Source organism: Musa acuminata, chromosome BXJ1-5 (assembly GCF_036884655.1).
Source record: "Musa acuminata AAA Group cultivar baxijiao chromosome BXJ1-5, Cavendish_Baxijiao_AAA, whole genome shotgun sequence".
NCBI lineage: Eukaryota > Viridiplantae > Streptophyta > Magnoliopsida > Zingiberales > Musaceae > Musa > Musa acuminata.
The window spans coordinates 46325452-46348652 of NC_088331.1; the positions used below are offsets into that span (position 1 = coordinate 46325452).

General features: G+C 38.9%; 5 protein-coding genes across 8 annotated transcripts; 1 reads left to right on the forward strand and 4 right to left on the reverse strand.

Moving 5' to 3' along the window:
* The first annotated feature begins 72 nt into the window (after nt 1–72).
* Nucleotides 73–5209, forward strand: LOC135674654 (polycomb group protein FIE1-like). Of its 2 annotated transcripts, none has more exons than XM_065184715.1 (14): nt 73–324; nt 487–552; nt 860–982; nt 1262–1342; nt 1419–1511; nt 1640–1715; nt 1797–1876; nt 1966–2037; nt 2961–3020; nt 3178–3274; nt 4342–4405; nt 4514–4573; nt 4733–4829; nt 4898–5209. In XM_065184715.1, exons 1-13 carry the CDS (start codon nt 148–150, stop codon nt 4788–4790), a joined length of 1107 nt encoding a protein of 368 aa, XP_065040787.1. In that variant the 5' UTR covers nt 73–147; the 3' UTR covers nt 4791–4829; nt 4898–5209. The 2 variants fall into 2 exon arrangements, with proteins under 2 accessions (XP_065040787.1, XP_065040785.1); XM_065184713.1 differs by having other exon boundaries at nt 4924–5209.
* A 17-nt stretch (nt 5210–5226) lies between these two features.
* LOC135674655 (thioredoxin-like protein CXXS1) lies at nt 5227–6023 on the reverse strand. Its single transcript, XM_065184716.1, has 3 exons — nt 5887–6023; nt 5637–5759; nt 5227–5537 (listed from the first exon to the last, which is right to left on the reverse strand). The coding sequence occupies exons 1-3, from the start codon at nt 5992–5994 to the stop codon at nt 5379–5381; spliced, it is 390 nt and encodes a 129-aa protein (XP_065040788.1). The 5' UTR covers nt 5995–6023; the 3' UTR covers nt 5227–5378.
* A 342-nt stretch (nt 6024–6365) lies between these two features.
* On the reverse strand, nt 6366–8389 carry LOC135674025 (cytokinin dehydrogenase 3-like). Its single transcript, XM_065183434.1, has 5 exons — nt 7822–8389; nt 7625–7752; nt 7290–7544; nt 6958–7217; nt 6366–6845 (listed from the first exon to the last, which is right to left on the reverse strand). Exons 1-5 carry the CDS (start codon nt 8387–8389, stop codon nt 6392–6394), a joined length of 1665 nt encoding a protein of 554 aa, XP_065039506.1. The 3' UTR covers nt 6366–6391.
* A 2425-nt stretch (nt 8390–10814) lies between these two features.
* On the reverse strand, nt 10815–15775 carry LOC135674657 (calcium/calmodulin-regulated receptor-like kinase 1). 3 transcript variants are annotated; one of them, XM_065184720.1, is made up of 8 exons: nt 15470–15765; nt 14409–14787; nt 13860–14013; nt 13655–13781; nt 12952–13037; nt 12778–12849; nt 11861–12064; nt 10815–11395 (listed from the first exon to the last, which is right to left on the reverse strand). In XM_065184720.1, the coding sequence occupies exons 2-8, from the start codon at nt 14729–14731 to the stop codon at nt 11060–11062; spliced, it is 1302 nt and encodes a 433-aa protein (XP_065040792.1). In that variant the 5' UTR covers nt 14732–14787; nt 15470–15765; the 3' UTR covers nt 10815–11059. The 3 variants fall into 3 exon arrangements, with proteins under 3 accessions (XP_065040792.1, XP_065040790.1, XP_065040791.1); XM_065184718.1 differs by having other exon boundaries at nt 12778–13037; nt 15470–15775; XM_065184719.1 differs by lacking the exon at nt 15470–15765 and adding an exon at nt 15256–15448 and having other exon boundaries at nt 12778–13037.
* Nucleotides 15776–16494: 719 nt separating this feature from the next.
* LOC135674659 (organelle RRM domain-containing protein 2, mitochondrial-like) lies at nt 16495–23164 on the reverse strand. Its single transcript, XM_065184724.1, has 4 exons — nt 23028–23164; nt 17356–17424; nt 17152–17258; nt 16495–16809 (listed from the first exon to the last, which is right to left on the reverse strand). Exons 1-4 carry the CDS (start codon nt 23140–23142, stop codon nt 16702–16704), a joined length of 399 nt encoding a protein of 132 aa, XP_065040796.1. The 5' UTR covers nt 23143–23164; the 3' UTR covers nt 16495–16701.
* Between the last annotated feature and the right edge of the window lie 37 nt (nt 23165–23201).

A 23201-nucleotide genomic window follows, 5' to 3' on the forward strand; every position in this document is an offset into this window, starting at 1 on the left:
TAAATCAGTCTAATATAAAATAATTCAATAAAAAGATAATTTGTCTACCTATTAGTCTGGTCAACGGGCGGGCCGTGTTAGGGTTCGCGTTAGTACTGGCCCAACCCGCCCATCGGAGAGAGAGAGAGAGAGAGAGCGAAGGCAGGGATGGCGAAGAGCGGGCTGGGGTGCGAGCCGGCGGTGGGGTCGCTGACGGCGGCGAGGAAGAGGGAGTACAAGGTCAGCAACCGCGTGCACGAGGGGAAGCGGCCCCTCTATGCCATCGCCTTCAACTTCATCGACGCTCGCTACTACGACGTCTTCGCCACCGTCGGCGGCAATCGAGTCAGTTCCTGTCCTACCCTGCCCCTTTCTTTTCATCGCCTTTACCTTCGCTGCCTATCTATTCTTTGATTTGCACTGGAGTGTGTAATGACAGTTTGTTGTGTGGTTGATATTGGGAACGTGAAAAAGCGGCGATACTAAAGATTGCATTGTTCTTCACAGGTGACCGTGTATCGATGCCTTGAAGGAGGTCTCGTTGCGGTCTTGCAAGCATACGTTGATGAAGATGTATGTTTCTCTGAATCTTTTGCTGGGGTGATAAACGTCCGTTATTCTAACTGTCAAAAGCAATTTTGACGCGGTTAAATGCAGCATAAAACGGAGGGACTCTTTGCTTGTTTAAGATATCCACCTGTTGCCATCGTAAAAATCATATTTAGAGTAACAAATTGATGCTTTTTTTTTCTTTAATCAAGTTGATGGGTTATAGAGAGCAACATACATTGTAAACATGCCAAATTTTGGATTTGTCTGACAATAGGAAGCTCTGATAATTGATTATATTCTGAGGACATGAATGTCTGTTGTCATTCAGAAGGACGAGTCTTTCTATACTTTGAGTTGGGCATGTGATACTGATGGGACTCCTTTTTTGGTTGCTGGTGGAAGCAACGGAATCATTCGTGTCATCAATGCTGGCACCGAGAAGATACACAAGGTGGGTGTAATATCTTTTATCCCAATAATTTGCATAAAAGATGCCAATTGAGGGAAAATGTCACCCTACTTTTTTTTCTTTCTTATTGTAAACCGTACATGATCCAAGAATTTCTCCATGTTTGGGTCTTTTTGGGAAAGAAAATTTTGCTCAAACTCATTGAAGATCAGATTCACATTCCTTCTGATATTCCATGTCATAAGTGTGAAACTTAGTATTACTTGGGTATATCCTTAGTATTAGATGCATTAATGTTTCTGTGATGTGAGAATCCCACAGAGTTTTGTTGGCCATGGAGATTCGGTTAATGAAGTAAGGACTCAAGCACTGAAACCTTCTCTTGTGGTTTCTGCCAGCAAGGTAGATATATGATGTTTTTATCTCTTTAATTGCATTATGTCGATCACACTGATGATAAATGAATATTCATAAACAGGACGAATCAGTTCGGTTGTGGAATTTACATACAGGAATTTGTATATTGATATTTGCCGGAGCAGGTGGCCACAGGAATGAAGTGTTGAGTGTTGTAAGTGCAGTGAAGTGCCAATTTCTTCTTTCCTGCCTTTTAGTCTTCTTTCGTAAATTATGATTAGGCCTGTAAAATAGATAAAAAATTATACTCATCAAAATATGTTAGGAACCTTGTATCTGTAGGACTTCCATCCATCCGATATCTACCGGATAGCAAGTTGTGGTATGGATAATACTGTCAAGATCTGGTCCATGAAAGGTGTGGAAGTTACCATGGTTGAACTTTCTTTGTTTTGCTACCGGGAGTAATTTTTATTCCAAAATCAGCAATCTTTTGCAGAGTTTTGGACATATGTCGAGAAATCATTCACATGGACAGATTTACCATCAAAATTTCCTACAAAATATGTGCAGTTTCCTGTGAGTATCAAGATCTTCAGTACATTTATCACCAACTAAAAGAATGACTGTAGGTACTTTTGTTATTTCTATGACTTTTACCATTTCAGGTGTTTATAGCCTCAGTCCACTCTAACTACGTCGACTGTACTAGGTGGCTTGGTGATTTTGTCTTGTCGAAGGTGATTTATTGCATCTCTCATCTTCTTGGCAACTATTGTCTCCCATATGCCTCAACCTTGGACTTGGTGGGATTTGGTCATTCTTCCCTAGGTTCCACAGAAAGGCTAGTAATAGCTTAATAATCAACTGTAGTAACTCCAGCACCCTGATTATTGTTTTATATGAAAATATTTCTTTTATTCCATACCTTTTGGTTTACTACATTATATATGGAGTACAGGTTCAGGATCATGTAGTTTACATATGCTTTGGTTGTAGAAGCAAATTCTATAAATATATTTACATGTAAAGATGACTTGTTGGAACATCCAACCAAGGGTTTAGATAATGAATGCTCTGGTACTAGCTTCAGTAATCTATTGGACTACAACAGTATCAATATACTAATATTTATGGCTCGGTATCCTTGAATAAAATAAATAAAATTTAAAATAAACTCTATATGTTTCAATATTGGTACTTGATCAGATTGATAAACAATGGTCCATACATACCGGTCACTATTTAAAATCTTGCATTAAACTGGCATAATTGATTCTAATGAGCTTCCCTGACATTTACTCTTTTCACCAAGGAGATCTATTGTTATATTGCATGCTGTAAAAGATTTATTATACTGATTCTACTTTAACATAATTTACTTATGGAAACTTTGATGTGCATTAGGTAAAAAACAAGCTATACATAATTATTTAACATGCACAATACTTTGTAATTTTTCGTATAATTTTTGTTACATGTTGCTTGGACATCTTCCAGAAACTAAGCATTTTTTGCAATTTGACTTCCATTTAGAGCCGAACTTGTTGCTGCCACCATGATTCGTCACTGGTGGCACAATATGATTTCTGCTGAACCGGCAAGCAGAAAATGATGTAAGCTGCTTTGATGTCCACTAATGCTTGCTACTCAAATGTTGCAGAGTGTTGACAATGAGATTGTCTTGTGGGAGCCAAAAACCAAGGAACAAAATCCTGGAGAGGTAAGATTTTGTGTGTTTTGCTGTTATACATAGGCACTTGCTTTTCTACAATACTTATGCACCATATACCTGTCCTTCTAAACTGAGAACTGGACATACTTTCACTTCCACTATTGTTATACACATCTAATTTTTCTTTACTAAATATACTGCTCAGGGTGCTGTTGACATTCTTCAAAAATATCCAGTTCCTGAATGTGATATCTGGTTCATCAAATTTTCATGTGATTTTCACTACAATGCTGCAGCAATTGGTAATCCCTTTCATCTTACATCATACATGTCATAAGAGTTTAAATTCAACATAGTGTAAGTGACAACTTCATGCACTGTATCTTGTGTCTTAGCTCATGGGGGCAACCTATGCACTCATACACCTATGCTTGGTTTCAAATTTCTCAGAATTGAAAAACCTTTTCTGATGAACATTTAGGTTAATGTCAATCACTGATATTGTTCAAGTGCACTAAGTTTTTGCTTACCTGTATAATGAGATTGAGTTCTCCAAATTCATTCTTTTTTATGTGAATGAAGTACATAATATTGGAGGAGATTGTACATTGTTCATTCCATCAACTGCCATACTGTGCTCGTATCAGTCCATGGGCGAACCGGCACATACTGGTCGGTACCGGCATACCATATGTTACCCATTTCCAGAAAAAGAAAAAAATTTCCCTTATTTAATGTAAATTTGTATTTAAATAAGAATAGAATGTATACGGGGCATAAATGAACATGATTTCTAGGTTATAAAGATGAGAGAGTGAGAGGCTAAGTGAGAGTGAGTGAAAGAGGGGATGGAGGAGGATTTAAAGCAAATGAGGCCCCAATAGTCAATTTGCCCATTAGGGTCAATTTAACCAGCAAAGAGCCACTTGCTCCCAAAGAACCTGAGACTTGGTCGCCCTCCATCTAACAAGTTCCAATCAAAATCCTAGACACCAAGGAAATCTGAAACTTAATGATCTTCCAAAGTTTCCATGCGATATTCAAATGTGACCATGGTTGCAGGTTAAGACTTATGCTACCAAAGATTAGCCCAACCCTTGAGTATTCCTTGAGATTCGTAAGATTTTAGACTGAGAGGTTGGTACTGTTTTGCTGGAGGGATCTATGCTCAACTCTAAGGGCACTACTAAGGCATAAAGAAACAAATATAAAATTGTTCTATGTATGGATTGACTAAATTGTGTGTGTTACAAATGATATTTCTGGCTATCGGAAGCTCATGTATCTTACCAATGACTTTTGGGCTTTAATTAAGGTTGAGCCCCAGGTTTTTTTTTCTGATCTATCTAATTCCAGCTGCTTCTAATAGGGAATAGGGAAGGGAAGATTTTTATTTGGGAGCTTCAGTCCAGCCCACCTGTTCTCATTGCAAGGTTACCATAGTCAATAATTCTTTTTGTGATGTTATTTGTTATGTCGTTATTGGCATATATCATGTTTGTAACATATAGTGGCTTTTCTGACCGAGTTTCCTGACGTAGGCTATCTCATGCTCAATGCAAGTCTCCAATAAGACAGACAGCGATGTCCTTTGATGGAAGGTAGGAAGCTCAAACTCACATTGTGTAATCATGTTTGCAAAAATTCTCTAAACAATATTATAGAGAATCTCATCCAACTTCTGTAGGTTCTCTCATCTTTGCTCCAGAGCTTGTTTAGACCATAAAATTTTCATCTTTTTCTTTTTTCCCGGCGTGCAGCACCATACTTACCTGTTGTGAGGATGGCTCGATATGGCGCTGGGACACAGTCTCATAAAGATACAAAGTGCTTACGGCTCCTCAACCGTAATTTAAGGTATGTGTTTTTCGCGTGAGTTGTGCGTAGCTATATATTTGTCACGATAAATATAATAAAGAGTACAGTCCTCCTCTCTTTGTTTTCTTTTCAGTCTTACTCGTCGATCGTGAAGTTTGTTTGTAGCCTTGCTAGCACGGATGAGTGGACAAGCTCCCCTTGCATCTACCCCGGATGTATCTAACAATGTAGAAGTATATTATGGATTCCACATCTTGATTCTTCTGCATTATAGTGTAGTTTCCAATGTATTATATTTGCAGTCTTTTGGGCTCCTCCCATTTTGTGTTGCAAAAGAATTAGTATATGGAATGCTCAATGAGACTCATGAAAGATTTTAGATGGTTCCTCTAAATCTATATCAATGGATGTTGAATGTATCCACATATATGTAGGATTGATAATATCTTCTTTTTATTTGTTCAAATATTTTTTATGGGCTTTTGATGATCAAGCCAGATTAACATTATAGTTTAGAACAAGAATATAGATAAACATGATGATCCACACTTGATTTATTCTTCTTCGCTGTGTTTGACTGCTGCCAAATTATTCACTGGTGGTTGCAGGACAAATGAATTGCACGTAACATTGTACCATCTTCCTCATCTCCTCCGGATTTGCCCCAACCATCTTACTCAACACCGTGCCATGTTTCATCAGGACGAAAGTAGGCATTGCCTTCACCTCCATCCTCGAAGCAACTCCCTGTCTCATATCATCATCATCATCTCACTGAGAGAGAGAGAGAGAGAGAGAGAGAGAGAGAGAGAGAGGATTAAGAATCCAAGAAGGAAGAAAGACTACCTTGACTTCATCAACATCGACCAAGAGGAACAGGATGTCCTGATGAGAATTCGCCAGTTCCTCGAAACAAGTGTTCATGGCAAGGGATGGGACACACCATGAAGCACCAAAGTGGACGAACACCTGCGGAAGTTTCACCCAGTGAAAACTAGAAGACCTTGATCATGTTCTGTATGAATATGGATCGAAGTCAAAGCCTAGAGATGCACTCGATCAAGTGATTCAAGGAGGGAGGATGGGAGATGCTCACTGGGCACCCTCGGTCGTCGGCTTGGGTGGTGAAGAGATCCCATGACTCCTCTGAATCCACCTTCGCCACCTTCGACTTCACCTCCTGTGGTTGCTCTGCAGCCGCCATGGCCTCGACCTTACCAGCAAGAACTAGATTTTCTCTTGGATGCTGTTGGGCAAAGAGATGCGATTTGGAAGGATTATATTCTAAGAGAAGGGATCCCACGGTAGACTTCGTGGCTGTCGCATTCCTACCTATCTTTCTTTATTCGATCGTCAAATCTCGGAATGCTTACATCTATTTGATCGAGATTTCTTTAGTGGTTTGTGATTGTGATGGCTGCGAGGTCTTATCATTCGTGCATGCCTGCTTCTGATGCGGGAGAGATGTTTGCGATCGAATTGGAGGGGTTGTGGGCGAAGCGAAGAAGTCTCGAAATTAAGATCGTGGAGTCGACATGGCAGGATCTTTCTCCTGCTACAAGGTCAACCCATCCATCGATCGCAAGTCAACTTTCATTCAATTATTCGCGTCCAAATAAGAACAACAACAACACGGTCAGATCGGATGGTTGCTTGGACGGTAGAAATGGTGACTTCAGCTCTCCTGCTTCAGCAGAAGCTTTCAGCGGCTTCCTCCTCTTAAAGATCCTCTGTCCGGGCGCCAACACGTTCAAAGGATCGAACTTGGACTTCAACTCCTCGAACCTCTTCCACTTCTGGCCAAAATGCTCCCTCCACTCCTCCTCACATTGCAGGTACGGCATGTACTGCTTCGCTCCCATCCCCCCACCCCCATGGGAGCTCCCTCTCGCGGTGGCCATGCGTATCATCTGTTCATTTTGCTGCATGAGACCGTCGAGGCACGAAGATCCAACGGTGCATGTCGGCGGCGCCGCTCGGAGCACACTAACCACGTAGAACACATCCTCTCCTGCCTCATCTTGCGGTACGACGATCGACGTGTTGAGATTCCATCTGAAACATATCATCCTTTAGAGAGAGACAGAGATAGAGAGAGAGAGAGAGAGAGAGAGAGAGAGAGAGAGAGAGAGAGAGAGAGAGAGAGAGAGAGAGAGAGAGAGAGTACTGGTGTCTCAGTGTGGGATACATGATGATGGGGCCATTAACACAGGAGTCTGACATGGTTCGAAGGAAGAGATCGTGGAACCTCCGGATCTGAGACCTCGGCACGAACAGGTTCATCCATGGGTGAGGCACATCCCACAGCCCCATTCTCCTTAGGCTTAGCTCCTCTTCCCTAACGCGGTTCAGGAAGTCCAAGTACGAGACCTCGAGGATCTCGACGGACGTCATGGAGCTTACTCGGGCCAACACCTTCGCCCGTTTCTGATGCAGTCACCAACAGAGTTAGATCTTGTGGTTGATGCAATCCAATGTGAGGCAAAGCAGAGTACGTACCTTCGCGGCGTCGCTAACATCATCATCATCATAGTAAATGGCCATCTCGAGCAGGTAGTACGCTGTCGGCTGTCTCGGTTTGACGCATCTCTCCGCACCGAAGCGCGAGAAGGCGTTTTTGGGCTGGTGAGATTGAGGTGCGTCACCGAACTTGATGAACCCCTCGAGGTAGTCCACCTCCCCCGAGTTGACGACGAGTTCTCCGTGCCTCGTGAACTGGTCGAAGTCGTGGTGCTTTACTCTGATCCATGCCACCTTCACAGTCATGGTGGCGGAGACCGGAGACTCAGCTCTGTGCAGCAAGTAGTAGTAAGAGGAGGCGGACCGGGGTGTACCATTGGAGGAGCAGGCCGTAACTTGATCCTGGCTCTTGTTATGATGCCCAGCTGCCCAAGCCCGCCCAGAACTCCATGGAAGAGGTCTGAGTTCTCCTGCTCAGAGCACTGGACAATCTCGCCTTTACCTGGAAACATACAACAGAGATGGAGACGAGTCTTCTCGAGTGCACGACGTGAAACACAAGCTGGCTAACCTGTGACGACGTCCATTTCCACGACATTGGATATCTGAGGCCCTTGCTTGAATGTTTGGCCACTGATACCGCCGACCGAGAGAGTTCCGCCCACGGTGAGGTACAAGTAATCCGTCCACGATCTCGGTGAAAGGCCATGCCTCAAGGTCTCGTTCAGCACATCAATCCACAAGGCTCCCCCTCCGGCATCGACGTAGGAGGTGCCATCGCCGTCGACGATCGTGATGGAGAGTGGCAGGCTCCGCATGTCGATGACAAAACCGCCGGGGGCCAGCGCTTGGCCGTGCGTCGAGTGGCCGGTGCCTCTGGCAGCTACTGTTACGTCGTTGTGGAGTGGAGAGGAGTAGATGGACTTAAGGAGAAGGGAGATGTCATCTGGGCTGCTTGGCTTGAGGACCGCAGCTGGGGAGCCATGGATTATCCTGCCGTAGTCTGAAGTGAGGTTGACAGGCACTTGAAAGCTCAGATTGGCAGGCAGTTTGAAGAAGATGTTGGACGAACGGAAGAAGAAGACGAGGAGAATGGACAGTAGGGCAGTACTGAGCTCAAGGATGAGAGGCAGATGCATGGTGGTGAGGAGATGATGCGTTCAGAACAATTCATATATATATAGAAAGAGATAGATAGATACATAGATAGAGAGAGAGAGAGAGAGAAGACGGCATAGTTGCTCTAAGCGGAATGAACTTAATGGAATGATATGTGGAAAATGCATGAAATGACACAAAAGATTACTGACTTCATCTTCGAAGGTCTTAAGGACTTAATTGTAGTCACTGCAATACTCCTATATTATGGATTAATATAATTCATGCTCAACTTTTTTTCAAGCTCACTCCATTATCTCCCGATGATGATAAGGTAATCTTTGATACTTAGTCCGAAAAAAAAAATCAAAATATTTTTTGTTGATATTGTTGGAACCCTCCCCCAATACTAGAGTCAATAGTGGAGTGTTTTAGTTGGTAGAGATTCTATCTTCTTCCTTAGCTATCGAATGCATAGTTTGACGATGGCTCATCGAAGCTAGTACGAGCTAAGCTCCTCAGGGTATACCCCTATAGTTTACATTACCGAGTAAGTCGGTATAGTCCATACACATTTTTCATTTTCTATTAGGCTAGTTAACTAATACAACATTTATCGGCCAACATACATATTACGCTTGCAAAGATATTCCAATTCCTCGAATATCTTTTGGACACTTAAGCATTGGTTTTCATGCAATAAACACCAAATCTAGATCTTACTGCATTGAACACTCTTGAGAACAGACCAGTGATCACATGGTATGTTATACTCTCTTTTGTGCAGTAGTACCCACCTACCATGTCGGATTAGGTAGTTTAAGCCAAGAGAAGTTGAAGCTCCACCTCTTCCCAACTGTGGTAGGTTGAACTTCTCTAAATGTACTCAGGCCTGAGGTGAAAGTTCCAATGTTGTTTGACACTTTTTGAGTTGGGAACCATATGAGGAACAACTTCAAAGAATGGATTTCTGCATTTTAAGTAAAGATAAAGCATTTTGCCACCCAATCTTGTTCACTGAATTGGAAGAGTTTTGACATTTACACTCCAGTCATGCTCCACTTGTCTTGCATGACACCAAGCCAGTCTGTGTTAGGTTGGGCTTGTTTTGACATGCTGACAACTTGAGAGGAGATTCTTTCTTCTACTTTTTCTTGGGCAAATGGCATATTTAAGTTACAAATTGCAGAAGAAAGGCCAAGATAGGCTTCCAGGGGCAAAAGAGGACTCCTCAATTCAACTACTCTTTCAGAATGACCATGCAACTCATAACAAAGATCAGATGAATTATTCCTTGGACAATACTGTTGTGCTAATCAGAGTCTCTCTTCATCCTTCACAACCAACTGAAATGCAACTCATAACAAAGAGCTGCTTGGCTTGTTGCATGAAATGACCATCAAGTCAATTGTTAGTGCTGAAAGCTGGTGAGGACCAAACACATCAGTATCAGACCTTGAGGAAGCTTTAACTTGAAGAACTTGGAAACTAGAAGTCATTAAGTTTGATGAATGACTCAAAAAGTCTGCTTTTGAAGCATCAATCTTGATTCATTGTCAGCTTGACTTCCAACCATCTGCTTGCTCTTCTTGTGAACATCAATCCACAACAGTTTGTGCATTTAAAAGAGCCACAACAAGGATTGTTAGTGTAGGAAAAGCAGAAGCCAAAACATGTTCCTGAAAGAGAATTTGCTTCCATCATATGCTGATAGGATACTCTGCCTTGTGTCTAGATGAGACATGTTTCTTGACTTTGGTTCTCTGTAGCAACAAACAATTTCTTCTTTTTGTTCAAAGACTTTGGGCTGGATAAATTTTGTGAAGACAAGTCAAAGCATTAGAAGTCTTGTTGGAGAAAAGGGCTACTAATGCTGATCAGACTAACCAGCTATCATAAGTTGAATGAAATCTAGTGGATGCTGAGCTAATTTTTCTAAGATCATAATACTTTCAAAGGCCACATGGATTATGAAATGGTATTTCAATGATTATTACCATCATCTCAATTCAAGGCTGTTTTTCCATTGACATGAGATCAATAATAGAGCATGACTAAACTTGATGAAAATTGCAACAAACCACTACCAGATCTTCAAGCCAAAATGAAGACAAAGATCTGCTTAAAAAGCAAAAGCATGAATCAAACTACAAGTATATATCATATATGTCTTATAGCACCCGTTACACCAACATGCTATTGGCATCTTAAATAGGTGTTTACCACATCCCATGCTGATATGTAGAAACAGCACAAACCTTCATCTCTTTGATTAGATACAGTGAAGAAACACAATGAAAAAAAATCTCCTTGATTAGCTACTCCAAAAATGTGATTTCCAAAGAACAAGCTCCTGAGAATTCAAAAGTTGAACATGTTAAGCATTATGAACTCATAGTTGATCAAAGCTACCAAAGATATGATATACCTGATAACGAAAGTTGTGTATCGCCATCTGATGAGATATTTTGATAGCCATCATCACTGTTACCGCGTTAATTTTTATTTCACCATGTTGACAACCAATGCAGAAAAAGGCCCACATTACAAAGGAATTAGAAGTGATGGGGCACTAAGCCCTAAGCCATGATTCTTGAAATTACAACTTTTCCATGTTTTCTTTGACCTAACATGTATATTTCACAAAACTATCAATACAAACAAATTAGCAAACAAAAGGGAAAGGGAATGAAATAAATGTATGAAGCGTATCAAACATCAGGCAGATCAGACACACTGTCAATGGACTCCTCTCTCTGATGTCCGGACACTGAACTCTGATGTTCAGATAGTTCTATGTCCAAGGACTCTTCCTCCACTGTGATGGGCAACCATCTCCTACTATGGTGCTTTCTGTGACTGGTTTTTAGAATCTGGGATAGTGCTTGGACTACTACTCTCATGGATGGTCGTTTTTTAGAGAGCCGATTGATGCATTTATATGCAAGTGCTGCAACATCATTAAGTTCGGATATGTCGAATACCCCGTCTAGCCGGGGATCTGCAATTTCTTCCCATCCCACTCGTCCTTCCGCATTTATTGTAGCCTATATCATAAGCACATGGTAAACATCAATGTGCAAAATATCTATTAAGAAACAAGAGAAGACAAGATCATACGTAACTAGTCATAGCATAAAAGCATATCAGATCGGTAAAAATGTGTGTGCAGTGTGAAGATTATTTGTTGAATTTGCATTTGTTAGTTAGATATGCCATTTTTTTTTCCCTTTTCAAAATGCACATGTTGCCTGTTTCTAAGTCATGTATAATCATTTACCCTCATTGAACATTGCCTAATTTAGTCTTGAAGTGCTCCTCCAACAAGTACTTCAAATTAAGAAGCTTTTGTAAACATATTTACTTAAAAAGCAGGCTCTATATGCTAATTGGTCCTTGCTTGTGATAACAATAATACACACATTCCAACAAATTACTTTTAACATTTATCTGCAGATAAGTGGGGCGTGTCATGCAATACTCGATTACAGAAACAAGGATAGAGATCTCACAAGCTCAACATATTCCATAAGACCCTGCTGTGGATTCCGTGCTGCAATCAACTCAAAAAGCAGAACTCCAAAGCTATAAACATCACTTTTCTTTGTAAATGACCTTGATGAAACATACTCAGGATCGAGGTACCCCAAAGTTCCTCTGATATTGGATGCCTGGTGGCTGACCATTTCTTCTCTTGAGAGCCCAAAGTCAGCAACCTGATCAACAAAGTATATCTTTCCATTTTGAATTTAAACTTCACAGAATATGTTGTACAAAAAAAAAAACAGCAACAAATCATTGAACTTCCAACGTTGAATAACTCAATATTCAATGAAAAGCATCTTCAACCTCATCGTTAGATGGATGCTTAGATAATTGCAGAAGATTTGACATCACAAGAGACAACATCTTCATGTCTTAACATTGTCACTTCTCTCATCATAAGTTCCCAGTCAGGAACAATTCAGTCTTATTCTATCATCAAAATCCTCTTGCTAATATATTAGATTATTTTCTATAGAAAAGTTAGATCTGAGTATGTCAACCTAGGAAATAAGGACCTAAGATGTTGGCCCACCCTAAAGAATGCACCTTAAACAGACTGGATAGGATTACCATTTACACAGCTAAGTGTTACATAAAATGTAATGCAATACAAATTTCTCGTTTTTTTTAAAGAATTTAAGTTCCCAAACAAATTAAATATCCAAATGTAACATAAAGTTCATAAATATATTTTTTTTTTAAAAGTGATTATGTAACACAGGATTTATGGCATAAAGATCTTACAAACAAAAGCATCAAGATTAAACCAACAATGAAGTTTCCATGTAAATGGCATCAGCTACAAAGCTAGTAAGAAGACTTGTTCTATAAATTTTTCCCTTGTTCTAACATATATGTCCTCCAACAGTTATTTTTTACATACCCTAGCTCTCATGGAATGGTCTAACAATATGTTTGCAGACTTGATATCGCGATGCACTACAGGTGGGACAGCCTGCAAGATCAATGACCACAAGTTGTCTGTTAATTTTACAAAATAAAAAAGAAGCATAAACATGTTCATCATTTCACTAAAAAATCCTATATGTTCTCTTACACCATCATGTAAATATTCCAAGCCTCTTGCAACATCTAAAGCTATATTAACCCTCAAATCCCATCTCAATGCTTCATGCTCTTCACCTGCAGTTAATAAAAAAAAAAAAAATTTAATAACAATTTTCTAGAAGTGAAAAAATAGAATATGAAAGCTATTAACTTTAATTTGATGCTGAATGATCAGGAACACCCAATTTTAGAAAATTCTCATTTTAGTTTTAGAAATTCTCACATGGTTTTAGAAAATTCCAAACTTATATTTGGCAAATCTGGTAAATGTTGCATTAGAGAATGATACAAAAGTCTCATTTTAGTTTAAGTGACATAAACAACTCAAGCTAGATTAAACTCCGAATTTACAGGATTAGAGCTCGTGAAAGAGGTTGATACAGAAAGACTTTGCGCTTGCATATATATCACACAAAACAATCACTAAAGAGATGAAAGACGCGCTTGATATACATATAGCTAACTCAAGATGTCATTTGCCTTCTGTACTCTTACATTATACCATACATGAACATGATCACATGGGATTTCAGGAATTTTCAGGAGAAGCAAGACAAAAATGAAAGACATGGTTTTGACAAAAAACAAAGCATCAGTTGGCATGAAATTCATGAAAACTATGCACTGCTCTTCATTGTACTCTAGAAAAAATAATACAAGTAACATGCATCTGAGTGGAGATGAAAACATACTGTACAAATGGGAAGCAAGGCTCCCATTAGTCATATAGACATATATCAATATATGCTGCCCTTTCTCAGCACAATATCCAACCAAATTAACCAGATTTCTGTGATGCAATCTCCCAAGTAGTAGAACCTGAAAAAAAAAACCTTTCGATCATATTATGTGAAATTCCCATCGAAGAAGGATAGGGATAGTAATAATGGAAATTACCTCAGTCTGAAATTCCTTCTCCCCTTGCTTAGAATTAGTAGCAAGAACCTTAACAGCGACTGTCTCACCAGTGGGCATCTGAGCTTTATAAACAGGACCAAATGCCCCCTGACCAATCAATGTTGTAAAGTTACGAGTTGCCTTTTGCAAATCCCTGTCAGAAGGAATAAGGAGCTATTTCACATTACAAGTAAAAAAGAAACAAAAGAGGAATCTAGATACTACAGGAACCCCATCTCATACTGTGTAGTAAAGTAAGAAAAACAGAAAATGGGAGCGCAAACAAAATGGCCTTATGCCATATGAGTGAATCTCCAATGTGTTGTGGGAAAAATATTTGATTTTTACTTCGGATCTTCTAGGGAGATTGAAGGCAGCAACCAAAATTTGGAATATAGCATGATAGGCTCTAGCAACAAAATCATATACTATGTGTCATACCTTATGTGAATATAAATACTAGTGAAGCATGGAAAATCAAGATATGCAAATTTACACATCAACTGGGTTAAAGCATTGAAGAAGCTAAAGTTGCGTTCTTGGCCATACTTGTAAAAATATTTGGGAATCCCAGAAACTGACACAAGATTTTTCCTCTTAGTTCCCTCAATCCAAAAGGATGAGCCATCTGCTTCAGTTTCAGGATGCTTGGGGGACTCCTGATCCATGGTAGAGTCCGAGAGCACTGAAGAAGAATCAACACCATTGACACGCATGGGAATTGTCGATGCCCTCCTTGAGCTGCTGAACCGTATCTGAGCATGCTTCTTCCGGAATCTGATGCAGAACAGAGCACCTACAGCCAGAAGCACCCCAATCACCACACCTATTGTCACCCCTATAATCAAACCCCACGATGATAGATCCTTCATCTCCTCAGTACACCTCCAATTCTAGCAGTACGGTTTTGTCCACTCCATACAATGGCCTGCAAGGTAAATCGTGCCTTAATCTCATGAACTAGAATAGGGAAACAACATCCTGCTCTTCCCCATCCATACAGATTGAATGATGGATGGCGACGAAATCATTCTAGAATGGATCACTCACTACCTTGTCATGGCAACTTCGAGAAGCTTAAGACAAGCAATCATAAGATTTTATTATGACATTAAGGTCAAGTAGATGATTAGAAAATAGCAACCACAGCTACCACAGAATCTCGGGTCGATGTGTTCCAGCAGCATTATCTCTACGGAAATGGAGGGGCAGAAACAATGCCCACTTCGAGATCGTCACTCAATCATCAAAAGATCGAAAGGTTTGCGATCTTGACAAACTTGATACAAAAGATCAAAGGCAACCAAAAGAACTGTGTTTTTTGGCTTTTCTCTAGCTAGAAGTAAATAAAGAACACAAACTATTATCACGCGAAGAAGAAGAAAATGAGTCTTACTTTAGACGAGAAAGAAATCAAGCACGACCAATAGAACCAAAAAAGAAAAAACGAGAGAACAGTCCATTCGATCTTCCTTCCATCCATTCCTGATTTCCCTCAAAGAAACCCTCGATTCCTTCGAAAGATTGAGGCAGAAGGAACCGCAAAAGGTACGCAATGATAAGAAGCTAAGGATCAAAGAAAGGGATGTCGCAGCAGGAGCAGATCTGACCTCTTCGCGGGATCGGAAGCGGAGTAGTCCGAGACGCTTGCCGCAGATCTAAGATGGCGCGTTCCATGGAGACGAAAAGTAGCAGCGAAGACCAAATTAAGAACGATGAATTCGAGAGTTGATGGGATCGGATCTGACTCGCGCCGTCACCATGTCCGGCGACACAGGAAGAAGTGGATACTTGGAAACCGCGCGACCCTAACCTTCCGCCCACAAAACGACTCACCAATAGCGCAGTTGTGTGCTTTCTATTGGAGCGGCAGCGGTGGGGGTTACGATACGCGTGAACGAAACGGGTGCGTTTAGTAAAGCAAGATACGGATTTCCCTGCGAGACGACTACTTATCTCTTACGCGTCGAGCTGTTATTGATGGAAAATGGATGAGCGAGACGTTTGGATGCGGATTGGCGTCCAGATTACCGCTTTGGGCTGTGATCTCGCGGACCCCTCTGCGAGGAGTAGATTTCCGCGGCTCGGCGCGTGTCAGAGTCGTCGCATGATCCAGTCATTGACGAAAATGCCACTACAAAATTACTAAAGTGCCCTGCACGGATCGTTGACTTCCTTATAGTGATGGTTGGTGGGATTTGACGAGCGGCACAAAAATGACGGAGACGGATGAGGTAGATGTGAAACGCGATTCCCTTTACTTCTGTCATTAATAATCTCACTTCAGGGTTTTTAATCACAAAATATTTGTGTTTTTTCCCTCAGATATCAAAAAATATCAATCATTCCCGATTAGACCATTTGGAATAATTAAGAAGAGAAGCATTGGGCAGTAAAATGTCAAATATTCTATTTTACTTTTCACAATATATATAATATTATGCACGTAAAGTCTTTGCTAGCCCTTCCTATTGTATACCTACCTTAGTCTCTTCCTCCACTTTTTCAAAGACAAATATACCCCAACCTTAGATGTGAAAAGATCATAGATTTTGACTACTTTTTATTGTTTCTTTCATCCTAAGTTGTCATATTCACCAAGTCAAAATCCATCATTTTTACCAAGTCACACCAGTCAGCACAAAAATGCAGGTCCATGATATACTAAAATTTATAAATAACATGTTTTTCAAGTTTTAATTCCTTCTCCAACACTGTAGTTATAAAACTTAATAATCACTGCATACTAGGAAGAGAGCAAATGACCAAAATTTGTCACAAGTATCTGCTTCGCTGAATTCTAGATTCCCATGAATACCCAAGCAATGAAAGACTTTCAGCTCTACTGATAACCATATGGTGGTTCGGATGGTGGCGGAGGCGGTGTCTGTCCCGGTGGGGGCGGTCTCGGTCTTGCATACTCGGCAAAAATAACCCAACCATCAAGAAACTGCACCCAAAGAAAAATGCATGAGAAAGAGAGAGAGAGAGAGAGCAGGATAAACATTCTAGTGATGGGGTGTGAACTTCCTAAAACATTGACTACATAGCTGAAATTAAACCTTTGCAAATGGGAGTTTCAGATAAAAGCATATTCAAATACAAGTTGCAGCAAAGTAGATTTGTCCACAAGTTGAAGTTTGTGGTGGTGGAAAAGTTGTTCGATTTGCAATTGATGAATACTAACAGCTTATCTTGCACAAGTCATGAGATCTGATATTGTTTGGGTCTTAAGATGTACTGCACTTACATAGTTATATAAATGGACAAGTAATTTGAAGTGCCAACTAACCTTGCCATCCATGCCCTTTATGCCTTCTGCTGCTTCTGCTAGTGTTGCATACCTTACAAACCCAAACCCCTTAGAATACCCTGAAACACGGTCGGTCACAACCCTAGCTGTGCAAAGTAAAAACAAGCGAAAAATTAGCATTTTGCAGGTATAATCTCATTTAAAATAAAAAGGTGAACAGGAAGAACAAGATGATCGATATACCATGAATTATTTGCCCAAACTTTGAAAATGCTTCCATAAGTCCTTCTGACGTAGTTCGCTTGCTAAGCCCTGAGATCAGATTTTTGTTACCATATAGAGAGTATAGTATTTGCAAAGGATGTCATTACACAAATGGAAATTAGATTACTCAAAAGAATGAAGGAAAAATACTAAATACCACCAAGACAATGAAAAATTACTCTGTATAAAGAGCTTATAAAAACAGAAAAATGCCTTCTTAAGAAACTAAGAAAAACGGTTAGCCTACATAGATGCCAAATCATCCAAGCATGACTTCTTGTACGAAGATAAGAAAGTCACTCTGCATAGACATCAAATTATCCAAGCAGACTTCTTGTACGAAGTTAAAAAAGCCAGTCAGTGATATGGATCTCAAATGTCCAAGCATGACTTATTGTATGAAGATATACAGAAATATGACACAACTCGATGCCTTTCAGTATGCTCAATCATCCAAAACTGCTTGCTGACACATCACCTGTTAATCAAAGAATTGACTTATTACCCTATGTCACCTTTCATCTGTTCAATGAATTGAACCTTTTCCATTTTGATATGTTACCTAGGGAATGCAATTCAAGAACTACAGCATCTACCTATGTTCAAACTTTCCATCTTTATCTAAATGAGACCTAACCTTTAGGTGGTACTAAACAAGGTAGACACAAAGTTCATATTACAAAGACAAAAGAATAATTCTTTTCTGCAAAACAGCCCTTTTTGTTTAAGCTTCAAGGTCCATAGACATGCCAACCATCATGTCATGTTGCCGCAAGTATAGAATTAATATCACCTGAATCAAGTATCAATAAGACATGATAACTAGCTCAAAAGTCAGTGCCCCACCCTCTCCCTGATTTTGTGTCACTGGCATATCCATGGTAATGGAATTGACAGCACTAATTTCAATTAATCTCATTTGAAATAAAATTATGCTGGACAAGGAATCAACTTTTTATTCAATGTTGAGGTTACAATTCCAGGGGCCAGGATCCCTGCACGTATTCTCTAATCAGATCATACAATTGCAATCCAACAATCATTTGTCTCAACCAGATTATAACAACATGATACACAGCATGTCTACCATATTAAATTCTAGATCACAGCAATTCATCCAGAAGTCAACTTACCAACGAGTAGACATACTGAAGTTCTTTATCAAATGTCTATAGAAAGCCCATAGTCAATATCAATGGAACCGATAACAACCTACGATTCTATGAATGCTTCAGAAAATAAAGGCTTGAAATCCTCCCTTGAAGTCTTGTCTTTTTGTTCTTGCAAGTATCACTCAACATTTTATATAGACACAACTGATGGCAAATGCATGCCAACTTTTTAAAATGATATCAAATTCATATTTGCAACAATTCCTTAGTCTCAGCAGTCATTATCTTTTAAAAGAGATCTCAATTGCGATTCATACTCGTGATAATCCTATATCTTTTGAAGAACTTCATGATAAGTTTTTTAATTATGAAGCTTATTTTAAACAAGAGTCGCCACCTTTTGATGCTACTTCTATCATTGTCAATTTTGCAAACAAAATTAATTCTAGCAATAAAGGTAAAATCCACAATCAGTAAGACGACGGTTCAAACAATCGTTTTGAAGGCAACATGCAACAATGCTACAACAAAAGTGTCAGCAAATCCGGACAATAATTCAACAACAAAGTCACCTATCAATATGTGACATGCAAAGCCATATTGCTAAGAAATGTTGTCGCTTGCAAGCTGTTATTCCATAAATATTTCAGCTTTCATACCCACCTTATTCTACATATCTGGCTGCACCACCTACTCAATTTTCATTACCATCGTCATGTGCTCACTTTGATGTTAAATCATTTCAACCTTCATCAAACTAATTTGTAGATTCTGAGGCTTCTCATCATGTCATGTCTAACTTGAATAATCTCTCTTTATTCACATTATAATGGTTCAGATGATATCATAATAGATGATGATAAAGGCCTTGAAGTAACTCATACTGATTCTACAAACCTTCCCCCTTTCTCAAAATCTTTTGTACTTTTTGTTGTTCTTTGTGTTCCTGATACAATGAACCTAAAATCCGTCTCTAAATTATGTTTTTTTAATAACGTTTCTATTGAATTATTATCCTCTTCATTTGTTGTCAAGGATTTCAATACAATGGCACATCTCATGGAGGGGTTGAATAGGGATGGAGTTTATGAGTGGCCAACTGTTGTACCATCTCCATCGCCATCCAAATCCATATTTTCTTTGGCCATCATCAAGACTCCATTTCAAGAATAACACAACCACTTGGGGCATCTGTCTTATAAGGTTCTAAATCATATTATTCATTCTTGTAGTTTACCTTTATCATCATCATTTTGTCATCCATTTTCATGTAATTCATGCAAATACAATAAAATGCATAAGCTTACATTTTCTACATCCTCTCTCACAAAGTAATTAACCTCTTGAATTTATATATTCTGAAGTTTGAGGCCCTTCACCAATACAATCTCATGATGGATTTAACTACTATCTTATTTTTGTTGATCATTTTACAAAGTATATATGGTTATTTACTACGAAGCAAGAATCTAAAGTATTCATTAATTTTTTCAAAGTTCAAATTTATTATTGAAAAGTTCTTTCAACAATCCATCATTTCATTTGTATACGATAATCGTGATGAATTTCAAAAGCTTCGTAATTTTTTGAAACCAATGGGATATCTCATTTTATCACCCCTCTACATATTCCTGAACATAATGGGACCATGGAATGTCATCATCAGCATATCATCCAAACTAGTCTCACACTCCTTGCTCAGGTTCCTTACCTCTTCAATTTTGGTCTCATAGATTTGTCACAATAACTTATCTTATTAATCACATGTTAACTCTAGTTTTCAACATTGTTTCACCATTTAAAAACTATTTTGATCCACTCTTAACTATAGTAAATTATGTGTTTTTGGGTGTCTATGTTATCTATGGTTAAAACCCTACACTCATAACAAACTAAAAGCCCGATCAAAACCATGTGTTTTTCTTAGATATTCTACTAATCAAAGTGCATTTAAATGTTTTGATCCACCAACCAAAAGATTTCACTTCTCGCCACGTTGATTTTATTAAATCTATTTTTCTTTATGAATCACTTGACTCTCTTTTACCGAGATTAACTTTTAATAACTTTGTTGATTGGATCCCCCAAATTCATGAGCCACCTAATATTATCATTCTCATTCAGGTTGAAACATCATCCCCACATATCAATCCAAACACTTTATCCACTCAGTACCCACCAAGTCCTTACTCAGTGATGCATGATAAATAACAATTTACCCCATCCATCCAGCTACCTCATGAGAGTGTCACATATCAGGAGAAATCACAGTAAGATTTGGTTTCAGTATCTCCTATTTTAAATTCTTCTTGTCCAACACATCTTAGAGATATCATTGATCCTACACCAATTCATCCGATGATTACTAGATCTAAAAATCAAAATTTTAAACCAAATAAACATTCTTTTATTTTCATAAAACAATCCCAAAAATTTATTTATAAGCCTTCTATTATTAACCAAGCCTTAAAAATTCCCAAATATGCAATAATGTTTGAAAAATATAATAGTTTATTATGAAATAATACATAGGACTTAGTCTCAACCAATCCAAGTCAAAACCTTATAGGATGCAAATGGGTTTTTTCATAATAAGTATAAAGCAAGACTTGTTGCAAAGAGATTTCATCAACGTCTAAGTCTTTAGTACCATGATGCCTTTAGCACAGTTGTGAAGCCAGCAACAATTCATATTATTTTATCTTGCCTTAATCTAACAATTGGGGACTTAGACAGTTGGACGTTAATAATGCATTTCTTCATAGTCATATTTCTGAGGATGTATTTATGAGGCAACTACCAAGCTTTATTGATCACAATCTTCCTCAACGTATCTATAAGTTGTACAAGAATCTTTATGGTCTCAAGCAAGCCCCTCGTGCTTGGTACCATGAACTTCAAACACATCTAGTCTCAATTGAATTTCATAATTCGCAATCTAATAATTCGTTATTCATTTATTCTCATGAGAGCAAAGTCATGTCTTTACTAGTATACATGGATGACTTAATTATTATTGATAATAAACCAATAATAATTAATCAATTTATTCAACAACTTGGAAATAAGTTTTCTATCAAAGATCTTGGGTCACTAGCTATTTTCTTAATGTTCAAGTCATCTACACGACAAATGATCTATTTCTTACTCAACAAAAGTATATTCATGACCTTCTTAATCGCACCAAAATGCTGGAAGCCAATACTGTTACTACGCTAATCTCTACAAGTGTTCCTCTTACCTTGTTTGATAATGCTAATCTCAGTGACACCACTGTGTATCATCAAATTGTTGGCGGTCTATAATATTTGGCATTCATTTATTCGAGCATTGCATATCCAGTGAATAAATTATCTCAATTTATGCACAAGACTACTTCCAACCATTGAACAATCATTAAACAACTCCCGTACTTAGGCACTATTGATCATGGCTTATTTCTCCGAAAGGACTCTCCTTTGTTGCTTCAAGAATTCTCGGATGTCAATTGGGCAGGTAATAAGGATGGCAGGACATCTACTAATGTTTGTATCATATATGTTAGTCACAATCCAATCTCTTGCAGTTTTAAAAACCGATGCTCTGTTACAATGTCTTCTATGGAGGCTGAATATCGAACGATTGTTTATATAACTATTGAACTTTATTGGATACAATCATTGCTATATGAACTATTTGTCACATTATCTGATCCTCCATCAATACATTATGATAATATCAGGGCAACATATCTGTGTGCTAATCCTGTATTTCGCTCTCGAATGAAGCGCAAAGCTATTGATTTTCACTTCATTCGTGGCAATGGTATGCTACATGTCTCTCATGTCTCATCTTCTGATCAATTTGTATATGCTCTTTCCATGCCTTTTATCTCACCGACAATTATTTCTACTTCGATCCAAGATCGATATCTTCGATGGGAGCACCATCTTGCAAAAACATATTAAGGATATGATTGAGAAAAATAAATTGTGATAAAATTATCATGATCCTCTCAATATTTTGATAACATGCTATCATAATTCTAAATCATAGAAATTATAATAACATATTATCATAATGCTATCAATAATGGGAATCTCAATGTGATCTCCTAAATTATGCGATGATTTAGATAAATATTTTATATCTATTATTGATTGAAAATTTCACATAATTATCATATTTTATAATCTCTCCTTGTGTATATAAATTCATACCCACTATCAATAAAATTTCAAGCTAATCATTTCTTTAATGCTTATACCCATTGTATTTTCTAACCCTAAAGATTTATAGGCACCAAAGGAATTATAACAAGTTAAGATCAGACTCGAAGAACCATTCAATAATTTTCTATTAGACTATGTTTAAGGCATTTACCTACTCTTGCTATCTGTTAAACGTAGTTCTCAGAGTCGAGGCGTAACAAGAACCATCAAAAGGTACCGCCCTTCTCCAGGAAGTAGGAGCAACGGACATATGGATAGAGAGACTCGCAAAAGAATAAAGACCGACAAGAAGAGGAGGAGAGGAAGGGAGAAAGTGAGAGCGACTTGCCTGAGATAAAGAGGTTGGTGGAGGGCTCTGCCTGCGGAGCGACGGCGGCGGGGGCCGGAGGGAAGAAGGCGGAAATGGAGAAGAACCGCCGGAATGCCGATCTCATAGCCGCCATCGCAGTTCTCTGGCTCTCGCTCTCTCCCGGTCCGAAGAGGAGTCGCGCACAGCCGTCGC